Source organism: Ascaphus truei, chromosome 5 (assembly GCF_040206685.1).
Source record: "Ascaphus truei isolate aAscTru1 chromosome 5, aAscTru1.hap1, whole genome shotgun sequence".
NCBI lineage: Eukaryota > Metazoa > Chordata > Amphibia > Anura > Ascaphidae > Ascaphus > Ascaphus truei.
In genome coordinates, this window is record NC_134487.1 from 67,156,088 (window position 1) to 67,168,132 (window position 12,045).

Consider the following 12,045-nt stretch of genomic DNA (forward strand, 5'->3'; position numbering starts at 1 on the left):
TGGGCGTTTTCTAAATCAACCCATCTTGATGAGTTGGTGAGGTGCTGCATGCCATACTGTCAGTTGGGCTATTTGTGCAGCCAGATAGTATCTCTGAAGACATGGTCCCACCAATCCTCCCTCCGCCCTCTGTCTAATAAGTACTTCTCTATTTATTGTGGGGGGGGGGGGGGTTTCCCTTTCCAAACAAATATGAACATATTAATTTGAAGGCTCATCAGGCATTTAGATCTGATAGAAATCAGCAGTGCACTGAATAAATATAGAATTTTTGGCAGGAGTGTTATCTTAAGGGCATATAACCGCCCTATTCAGGATATGGAATAATGCAACCATGAGTCCAATTAAAAAAAAAAAATATGTGATACTACAGGAAAAAAAATACACTAACAATATTAATTTACGCACTGCTAAATTGTCAAGTTGCTCTTTCCTCTCATTCCAGAAACACTTTCTGGTCTTTTTTTGGCTTTCCCTGTCAATTGAGGGCAGTGTGAGACTCCATCAGAGTGGAATGAAACATTCAGTTGATTATATTCAGCCATGTTATTCAATTCCACGCAAAGGGAAAGAACTAACTACCCCCCAGATAGAAAGATGTAGGAGGGCCCCGAATGAACGTGGAGGGATAACCTTTGAAAGGGCATTTATATATTGATGAAGAGTAGGGAAAATTCCATGGCAAGTGGCAGCCACGACTTCCACCAACTGTTCACGAAGATTCACTAAGCTCTGATACAGAGTCTTGCACCTCAATCCCTCGTTAACGGTCATTCAAGTTAAATGTTTTATAATATATATAATATATATATATTCTTCAATATTAGGTGATACTTTTTTTATTTGGACTAACAATTTATGTCATAGGACAAGCTTTCAAGAGTTTCCCTCTCTTCCTCAGGTCAAGCAATACTGATATACAAAGGTTTCTATGACTTAGACAGGGGTTGGGGGGAAAAAAAGGGAAGAACGTGGAAGAGAGAGATGTATATGAAGTGGGGTGGGGAAGGCACTGGAAGGGTGTTAAAACAGAGATAAGGAAAGTGAGAATAGGGGATGGGGGGCTGTATATCCACAGAAGCACAGAGAGGGAAGAGGATGCTGGTGGGGGTGGGGGGAAGGTATAGGATGGCACAATGGCAGGGAGGACCATTACAACAAATGATCCCAGGACCTTAAAGGTTATGGGTCTAGAATATGTCTCTACCCTTACTTTGGGGGAGGGGGGACAGATTCAAGGTGCTTTGCAAACAGGAGACTCATTGGATCTACCGGTTGGCAACATTGGCCCCCGGTGGGTTCAATGAGTCCCTTGATATGAGTACTATTGTATGACAGGTACTCCTCTCCCTTCTTTCTGCCCCCCTATTACCCTACCCTCCCTCCTTCCCTTCCCTTTCCCCATCCTTCCCATTTTCCCTTAACCCTCCGCCCTCACTTTTCCCCCTCCCCCCACCTTTCCCCCCTTCTCCCCTCCCAAATTTCCCTATCCCCCCTTCCCATTACCATGGTTTAGGTATGTTCCTGCTATGAGCTCTGACTCCTCTGCCTCATGTGCTCTTCCTCCTCATTTCCCCTATCTTTATCCCCCCCCCCCCTAGTTCAGCCTGTGTATGGGGGGAATCACCAGACTTGCTGATTGGTCTAGGATGATCTGCACTGTGAAGGTGTGGGGTCACCATGCAACACACACTTACTAGTGCAGTAGCCCATTGACTTAAATGTAATATCACTAGTTCCTCTTCAGTAACCATTCCTATGGTGAACAAATTCCTATATACATATGATCTTTTATTTAATTTTTATATATATATATGTACATTGATATCAATTTTTATAGTTTATAATTTTTAACTTCAAGCAGTTCTGTTTTGGTTGTTCGTCACATCAATTCTCTTTCAAAAATATTACAATATGAATGTTTAATTTGAGAACATAAGTTTATTAATTACAAGAGTTTTATGAGTTTCTAACTTGTATTGTAGGTATATTGTCCAATACTATGTAGGGATTGTAGCACAGTGAAGCATGAGCAGCCTGCCTATTGAGTATTAGAAATCACCTGCAGGTGTTCTGAGGTAAATAATTAGAGGCATTGCTATAAATTGCAGTCACGTGCTACACTTCCAACCAGCCTTTGAGAAAGTCTCAGTTAGAGACGAAACGCGTAGGGACGCAAAACGCAGCGACATTTCGTCATCAGAGAGAGACCGGAAGCTGGCCGGACCGGATCTCTGCTGCCTGTGGCTGTCAGTGCGTGAGCACACCATCTCCAGCCTGTCTCTGAGACTTTCAAGTAATAGTGAGTCCACTCTCCGTCAGTGCAGCCCATCATTGAGTGAGGCGGACCTGGCAGTGACACTGCAGACTCCATTTTATGATATCCATCTGGACATCTGTCAGCGACGGTGACATTCATTATATGCTTTACATGCTAACACCTTTGTGAGTGAGCCTTTTTCCCCTTGATTTTAACATTAAATGGTGATCCAGTATCACGCTATGGGCCATGCGCTTTCTTTCTTTTCCACGTGGGAATTTATAAAGGGACTGGCATCTCACGATATATACTGGTTGTATATGACTCTGATTTTTCTTTCTTTCTTTTTTATCTATATATGTATAGTTTTTTATGTAGACATCCTATTATCAAGTGTATCTATATATATCTATATATATATCTATATATATCAGATAAAATACGAGCTGCGCCTGTATTGATATTAAACTAAATACATATACTAATTCTATCTGATATACTATACATGTGTATCAAAACACCAGTTTAGGATACACTTGATAATAGGATGTCTACATAAAAAAACTATACATATATAGATAAAAAAGAAAGAAAGAAAAATCAGAGTCATATACAACCAGTATATATAGTGAGATGCCAGTCCCTTTATAAATTCCCACGTGGAAAAGAAAGAAAGCGCATGGCCCATAGCGTGATACTGGATCACAATTTAATATATATATATATATATATATATATATATTTATATATATATATATATATATGCCTCTCTAAGACATGTGCATGTGCTCACAAGTAATATTTTTATTTGTATATATACATATACAGTGCTCGACAAATCCGATCGCCCGGTCTTCACCGGCAATCCGCCTACCGGATTGGCTTGTCACGAGTTGGCACGCTGCCAAGATATTCTTTTGGCGCGCAGCCAGGCTCTATATGATCAGTGAATTCCACCATTTCTTTACAATGCCATTTACAGAGAACATAAGTACCCTCCCATGCCTTCCCCCTTGTCTCATGCATTACAATCCAAGCCCCCCCCCCTGTGTCCGACGGCCCCCCTTGTGTCAGACAGATGCTGGGTGTGTGCGTTTGTGCGATGCTGGGTCTGTGTGTGCGACATGCTGGGTGTGTGTGAGATGCTGTGTGTGTTGTGTGTGTGTGAGATGCTGTGTGTTTATGTATACAAGGTGCTGTGTGTGTGCATGTGTGTGTGTGTGGTTGAACGGGCATGGGTGGGAGAGGAGTCTGGGGAGTGCACCTACCCCCTTGTGTCCGACGAGCCCCTCTTGTGTCCGACCACACCCCCTTGTGTCCCCCCCCATGTCTCCCATGCTCCCCCTTGTCCAGTCAGTAACCTACCATCCCTCTTCGTCTCTCTCTGAAACATTCAGTCACGTAACATTCTGCATGTTTGTTTCATAATAATGACAATGATATTGTATTGGCAAATTTAGGCCAGAACACTTCTAGAATAAATTGAGATGTACAGTACAGGCATACCCCGCATTAGCGTACGCAATGGGACCGAAGCATGTATGTAAAGTGAAAATGTACTTAAAGTGAAGCACTGCCTTTTCCCCACTTATCGATGCATGTACTGTACTGCAATCGTCACATACGTGCATAACTGATGTAAATAACGCATTTGTAACAGGCTCTATAGTCTCCCCGCTTGTGCACAGCTTCGGTACAGGTAAGGAGCTAGTATTGCTGTTCAGGACGTGACGACAGGCGCATGCGTGAGATGCAGTTTGCCTATTGGGCGATATGTACTTACTCGCGAGTGTACTTAAAGTGAGTGTCCTTAAACCGGGGTATGCCTGTAGTTAGTGGTTCCGCACAGCTCTTCCAAATGTAGAAAACAGTTCTACAAAGTTGCAGTGAAGGAGGTTAAATTATCACAAAAAAAATGTTTTGGGGAGGACCCAACATTATACAGTAATGCAAACTGCAAAGTAAATTGGATTTGTTAATGAAATAAAATACTTGCTGGACAACACTGGCCACAAAACAAACCCTTCAACCAAAAATACTGTATGTTAAATACATTTTCTTACTTGCATCTGCTGGCCGCATGTGATCAGTGTCACATGTAAAGAAGGTTTGATGGTCTTGTGCAGAAAGATTCATGTCATAATAAGTCAAAGGTTCTCTTCCTGTCACCCATGTGTATCTGCAAAACAATAAACAAAACCTAGTTATCCATAAACGTGGTTAAAATAAAGCAACACATCGGTTAGCACTTTCAGTCCCAAGGGTATCTTGGTTCCTTTCATCTACTTGCTCAGGATACAGCCTGATCCCACGCTGAAAAAATTAAATAGATTTTGTGTCTGGTAAGAGCCCTCTCAGACATGATATTTTTCAATCGAACTTTTGGCGCCAAAAGTGGCAACGAAATGACCATTCTGCTTTTTAAAGGTGCAAAATATCAGTCACGATAGATATAGATATATATATAATATATATATATATATATAGAATGGGTATTCCCTGCGAATACAGACGCTATTAATGCTGTATTTACCTGTGTGGCCCTCAGGAGCCTAAGCCTCTGCATGGAGAGCCTGGGGTACATATATATATCAGAATATCTCATGGTGCAATGCCTCCACCTGAGAGGGATCCCGACGGAGCGGGAGGAGTCCCTCACAGGACACAACACAATAATACTCAGTGGTATAACAGAACGGTCTTTACTGAACACATGCACATAAGTATACTTATACTCTATATAAATCACAACAATACTTGCTCTCATTGAAAGTATTACCCTTCCCAACCACCGTGTACCTCTACACAGTGTCCAAATGTACTATACAGGGCCCTTAGCCACTCTACCACGTAAGAGTCCCCAAGTGATACCCCCGGCCCTTTAGGCGTGGTTCTTGCGTTGCTGTACAGTGTTGGTGCACTTGTAGAATGAAACCTGCCCGGGGCTCCGGCCCCGAGTTCCGCAGACTACGACAGTGATTCCGTCCGGTCCGACGTCGTCATCCGCCACCGCGTGGGGTGAATTCCGGCGTGGATAATATCACCGCAAGTCTCTGTCTTTGGTGGGTTTCTGAGCCCAGACCCCACCTCGCAGGGCTGCACTGCTTAGCACTGTGTCCCTGACTACGAAACAGATAATGGGGCAGAGTCCCTACCTAGGGCCTGTCCCTACAGCACAACAAGCTGTTAAGGTGGCTCAGAACCTAACTGAGGCCTAGCTCTTCCTGGTCCTGACTAAACTAGTGTGGTCTCCGTGAGCGAAAAGTATCAATTCCCTGAGCAGGGGATTCGGGCAACCCTATTGGCTCCCTGGCGCCACTTAACCTAGCCCCTGTGCATGCTGGGGGCTGTAGTCTTCTTGAGAGCTATTCTCCCATTGGCCGCCTCGCGCGCACCTCATCTGCGCATGCGCAAAGCTCTGAATTGGCCGCCGGCGGCAGGGACTCACTGCGCATGCGCGAGCAAGGAAAAGATGGCGGCCCCCTCTGCAGGAGCCGCCGGGAGTCCACGCCGACGCGCTCGGCGCCCGCACACCCCCCTCTCCGGAACTCGCGCCCGATCCCAACATGCCCCCGCGACCGGCCGCATCCCTCCTGGTCGCCGCGGAGGTAAACTCAGCGAGGGGGGGGGGGCACAACCACCCAGAGGGACCTGGCTACACATGATATATATATATATATATATATAATAATAACCTTAATAATAGTGGTGATTACCTAGGCTAGTCTCAAACCTGCTTAGCCATTAAGACCAACCTCACACTGATGATGCCCATCAAGGTTGAAACATGTCTGTGAGTGGGTTTAATGGCTTTGCATCTCATCCCAGCCTCTGTCTAAAAGCTGTGTTTGAGGATTTGCTTGTGTAATACGAGCGTGAGACAAAAGGTGGCACTGAGTGCTCATTTGCATGTCATTTCCCAGAATCCCTTGCTGCAGTGGAAGCGCTGTATGCTGGGCGACAATGGGGAAAGACAGGGTTGCAGACCTGTCTAAGACATGCAAATGAACATACAGTAATATTTACAGTTGCTATATATATATATATATATATATATATATAAATAAAGACACACACACATTGACCTTTCAGTGTTCATAGAATTTGCCACAAACGTTTGAATCGAAGCGAATGTCTTTGCCGGAACAGACGACATTCGACGAGTTCAACTAGGTTCGGAAAAAGTTTGCACATCTCATGTGTTTGTAAGTTTAATTAGTCCACCAAGCACCTAATAACAGGGTTATATTATATAAAGACAACACAGCACTAGGCAAAAAAAATAAAACTATAGAATGGTTTTTATTTGTTTTAAAACTAGTTTCATGTGAGGAAAACCTATTCAGCATATCTATATAGTCTGCAATGTGACAGGAAAAATACAGGTGAATTATTTCCAATTCAACAAATACAGTAGCTCTGAACAAAATTGAATATTAATACACTGCTACGCAGCTTAGCAATTTGACATCTTGATGCGAAGTTGGTCTTGTCTGTCAAAAATTACATTAGTTTTGAAAATTCCAGGTTGAACTCTGTTTAACAAAACAATGCCAAGGATCTGGATTAGATGCAAGTCTTTGCATGTTAAAGTAGAATGCGCCATGAACAAGAGCCGCACACTTTTGTTCTGTACGAATGATTTGGAAGACTCACAATTCCTAGAAAAAAAATGATGTGATTCATTCTTGTTTCTTATTTCATCCTAAACCGGTTTACCCATTAAAAGCAAACTGACCAACTATACTTTCTTTCTGACACAAACAGGTCTCTTGACTTTTTTTTCCTTTCAAATCTCCTTGAGAACATTGCTCAGCCAAAGTTTGCTTTAACAGGTCATCTGAGATATAAGAAAAGGAAGCTATTAATAAGACTAGGCTTCCATTGTATATGGTCCTTTAATAAAACATAGATTTTCATTGGTCTGTTTGAAAGATTCTTGTAGTTTCAGTGTTTTCCCCTAAAAGCTTTTCTCTGTGTGATATTAAGAGCAGGAGACATTACGTTTCAGGTAATGACATATCACATACATGATGGGCACCGGCTACTTTGTTTTCAAGGGGGTTATCAAGCGAACTGCAACGACCCTGCGGCCAGCCCAGTGGAAGTGGAACCTCTCCACTTCCGTTTCCTCCATCCAGGGCCTGGTCGCATTATTTACATCGCTCCAGGCGAGTTCACACAACCCGGGAGTGCAGCCGGTCTGGAGGCACGTGCCATATACAGTTTACGGGATCATGCTGTACACCTGAATATTTTACTGGAAAGGGATCACACATTTGCTCATTTATCGGTCACGGAGAAGTTCCCACAGCGCTTACCTGTTATACTCCGCTCCTCGGAACAGGTTTAATGGATTTCTCCAGACTTTGCATTCTGTCAGTGAAAGAAAGAACAAAACAAAACAAAGCTGCATTTAAATCTCAGTATGATCACATCAAACGGTTTTGAAAGGATTTAAACTATATTAAAACTGTTAAGGAAACACAGAAGTAGAACATGATGGAATCTAACTTTTCTTGATTTGTGTTGTTGTTTTTTTTTTGTAACACACAAGGATACAAAATGTTTTGAAATAGATACATGCCTTAATCTGCATTAGAAATGTGTGGTTTTCCTGCTATACATTCCTTTGCTATCCAAACCACGGTAAAGTGAATACAAAAACTATTAGAGCAGAAATGTTGTTCTGGAGACCCCCTGCTTCCCACCTACGGGGCAAATCATTTTTTCTTTTAAAAAGGAAATGGTTCTGGCACATTTTGATCATTTGAAATGAACTGGTCATATGGGGTCTTAAAAATAGCACCATACCGCTCATTCATTTCATGGGGCTGCAAGGGGCCTTTTGTATGAGCTTCAGCAGTTCTCTCCTATTCTTGTGACCTGCAGAGAGATGGCTCATGTGTTATGAAGGCACAAAGCTCATCTCATGGAAATGTGCATCTGTTGATTTACAATAGAAAGTTAAGAATATTTTGCTAGTCGTTTTACAACGACAGTAGCACAATCAGAAACTCTAGTTATCAGACCAACATCAAAAGTTAACAGTCTTGTTCTTACACATGACCCTTCTAAGGCTTCAAAAGATCCCGTCTCAGATCAGATGTGACCGTAACGGTTTCAAAAGGCTTTCCATTGCCTCACAATCAGATTATTAAATCTAAAGAATAAGCTTTGTGGTCTGAAAAGGTCACTTATAACTACAATAATGATGACAAATGTGCACGACGCGGAACCTCAAGATACTAGAATTCTACTCTTGATTAACAGGTTCTCTATAGGCAACTATTTAGACATGTACTGTACGTTCTCCCTACCTATTAGATTGTAAGCTCTTCGGAGCAGGGACTCCTCTTCCACAATGTTACTTTTATGTCTGATGCACTTATTCCCATGATGTGTTATTTGTAGTTATTTGTTATTTAAATGGTTGTCAAGTGTATTACTACTGTGAGGCGCTATGTACATTAATGGCGCTATATAAATAAAGACACACATACATGCATGAGAAAAGGATATCCTAGACTTGCTCTGGTATCTATAAGTGATGTTATGACAAATCGGAGACATGATAAATATATAAAAACATCAATAATTGCATGCCGGGGCTTTAAACCCTTCTCTGCCCTGAAATATATTCATTTCAAATAGATATATTGACATATAAAGTACATATATTTTTTTATAATCTATACATTTTAAATCTCATGTATCATATGCCTATATTTACATATGTAATACTGTGACTCTTGGCAGCATTACTGTTGTTTTTTAGCGATTAAAGAAAAAACAAAAAAACATACCTGAAACACTCTGTCGGTTGGAATCAGATTCCCCGTTACTTGTGTTTATGTTGTTGGGTGCATTGTTGTCGACCCCTCCCAGCAGAGGGCGCAAGTGACTTACAGAGACCTGTTCAATGAATGACGTCCCATACTTCCGAAAATACCACCATTCAAATATCTGCAACAACGACACAAGCAAAGCTGCAGCATGATTCTCTTGCCAAAGATTGTTATTGTGGTGTGTGTACCATAACGGCATAATTACGTACGGGCAAAACTAAACGTATAAGACGTATAAGGTACAGCAAACAGGAGCAATATGTATAGGTAATACGGACATATTTTGGGCTCTGAAATTAGATTCAACCTTCAGATTTCTCAGGACCCATTACAAAGATATTGAGTAGCCATATTTCTAACCCCCATTTTCTCCATCTCCAGGCCATTAGCGATTCATAGCAAGATCGGCATTAAATACAAATCCAAGTTGTCATGGAACAGGTATACCCCTGTCTACATTTCTGTTTCACCCCCCCCCCCCCCCGGTTTCCTCGCAGCCCTGCTTGTCAGCTTTTTAGTGCCAGCTGTATGTGTTTGGCTCTGCACACAAATACAGTGCCATTTCCCCTCACCCAGCAGCTTGCTGTATTTAAGATGCAACATTATTGATACATGTTGTAGCTCCCCCAGACACTCCTGTGAGTTGTCATGGCAGCCCCAGCCTTTCGCTCTAATGGGCTAGTCTGCTTTCTCCCCCTCTGCTCTGCCCACAGATGGTCTGTCCCCAGACTATCTCACTCCCCAGCATACATTGCTTTTTCCTTTTCCACCATTGCTCTGGACTCATGAGTACCTCTCTGTTACCCCTGTAATGGTGCTGCAGGATTATCTTTTCACCTTCCTTTACTACTAAGCACACACAGAGATTTAGACCTACACCTCTACACAAGATACTGTTTCCCCCTGCTTTCTCCAAAATAAAGTAAGAAAAGAAACAGACCTTGTCGTGCTTGGAAAAGAGGGCGAGTTGACACTATCTGAGCTAAGTCATCACCACGTGACCCTCTGGCTTCCAGAATACAAGTGTTGAATATTTAAGAGTGTTTTGATTTTATGTAGGGATAGCATCTCCAAGACAAAATGTCAAATGAATGAGTATAAAATAATGCAATTTCTGCCCTAAAAAAAGCAATCATAAGTAACCTACATTTTTTGGTTTGACAAGATTAGAACTGGACGATACTCCAGATCTGAACCGAACGATTTACAGCTCAGGGGACCTCCATGTTCCTGAGATACTTACTGGTACACTTACTGCTTTTTAACGGGGATTTAAATAGTCATCTAATAGGAATGCAAAGAATCGTCGCAGAAAATAGGTAAAAACGTTTGTGCTATGTAGGAGATACTCGAGAACAAATAAGGTGTGCCTAGAAAGGACAAAACAAGGTAATACCTTATATCCCGGGGTACATATGTAGAAATTACCCGTAGACATCTAAGCATGCCCTGGTAAATCCCATGGAGTGGACTAGCTGCATAGTGATGCACCCTAAATTCCACGATTCCCTAAATGAGTGTAATCTGATATCCAAGAATCACTGTGATATTATTGAGTGATTCTACACTCAAACATATCTCTGGTCACATAGGTGGTGTGTTACCAATTTGACCAATGTAAATGGCCCCCACATTGAATTAGTAAAGCTCCTCAGTGCACACCAGGTTGCAATTGTGTGACCACCCTGCGTCTGCACTCACAGTGTAATACCACCGTAGGAGTAAGAGGGAAACAAAAACACCACCTCCAGAGGGGAATATAATGTCATGGCAACGCGGTGTAATTTGCCCCCGCGCAGCCATATTGAAGTGAGTTGCAGGGAGAAGATGCCAGGAGAACGCCAATAAATAAATCTCTGGATTGGCCTTCACTCGAAGGTGGCAACCCTGCATCTGGCTCGGGGGGAGGGAGGGGGGAACACAAGAACGAGTAGCTGCTCCAGTTAAAAAGAAACAGATTACAGACAATGATCTAAACTGCTGTAGCAACAAATGACAGTCCCTGATAATACTGGAGCAGCTGCTGTGTTCAACAAGGTCAAGGAAATAGTGAGATCATCAGGATATTTTAAACTGGTCCCAAAAACCTGCTTCAATGACTATATCACCACTTTGAATGCAGTGGATATATTGCACACCCGGGTTCTTGGTAATCATACTGTATGTAATTCAGAACTTTTTAGGTTTCTATTGATTTTTAATGAAGTAGAAAATAGCAGCGTTTTTCCAGTTGCGATAGTGCAAAGTATATGAGTACTTCAGTATTAGGCGATACCGTTTTTATTTGGACTAACAATAGATAATAAGACAAGCTTTCGAGGGTTCTCCTCTCTTCCCTCAGGTCTTCAATACTCATTTACAAAGATTCCATGAGCTTAACACAGTTGTGTGCGCTGAGCACGAGCATTGCAAGTGAAACTTCTTTGTCTGTTGTCACCTTCTTGTTACAGAAATGGTGATGTTTTTAATTCAAATGAACGAGATTTGAGAGTATAATCTATTTTTGTGCTGAAATTTCCATACTAATCACTTGGAATACATGATATAATTGACTTATGATAACTAAAGTAAGATAAAGGGAGAAGTGCTTAAAGACACTGACTGGCACGGAGTTTGGAGCAGGTGAACCTGGTTCAATTCCCGGTGTCTGCTCCTGTGACCTTGGGCAAGGCACTTTATCTCCCTGTGCCTCAGGCACCAAAAACATAGATTGTGAGCTCCACGGGGCAGGGACCTGTGCCTGCAAAATGTCTTTGTAAAGCGCTACGTAAAACTAGCAGCGCTATATAAGAACATGCTATTATTACTATTATACATATATTTTGGATTGTAAAGTTTCTAAATGCTGTTACTCTCAAAAGTCTTTCATTCAATGTAAATCATAAAAATTAGAACACAATTTAAATTTACAAAACCCAAATAAGTTTTACTTAGAAC

General features: G+C 42.0%; 1 protein-coding gene across 5 annotated transcripts in view; it reads right to left on the bottom strand.

Moving 5' to 3' along the window:
* Positions 1 to 12,045, bottom strand: part of ST7 (suppression of tumorigenicity 7) — a 189,938-nt gene that overhangs the window by 67,936 nt on the left and 109,957 nt on the right. For all 5 annotated transcript variants that reach the window (XM_075599969.1, XM_075599973.1, XM_075599972.1 and 2 more), the window contains 3 exons: positions 9,067 to 9,226; positions 7,582 to 7,636; positions 4,324 to 4,439 (listed from right to left, as the gene is read on the bottom strand). In XM_075599969.1, the coding sequence (XP_075456084.1) occupies positions 4,324 to 4,439; positions 7,582 to 7,636; positions 9,067 to 9,226 (331 nt within the window). The remainder of the gene's footprint in view (positions 1 to 4,323; positions 4,440 to 7,581; positions 7,637 to 9,066; positions 9,227 to 12,045) is intronic.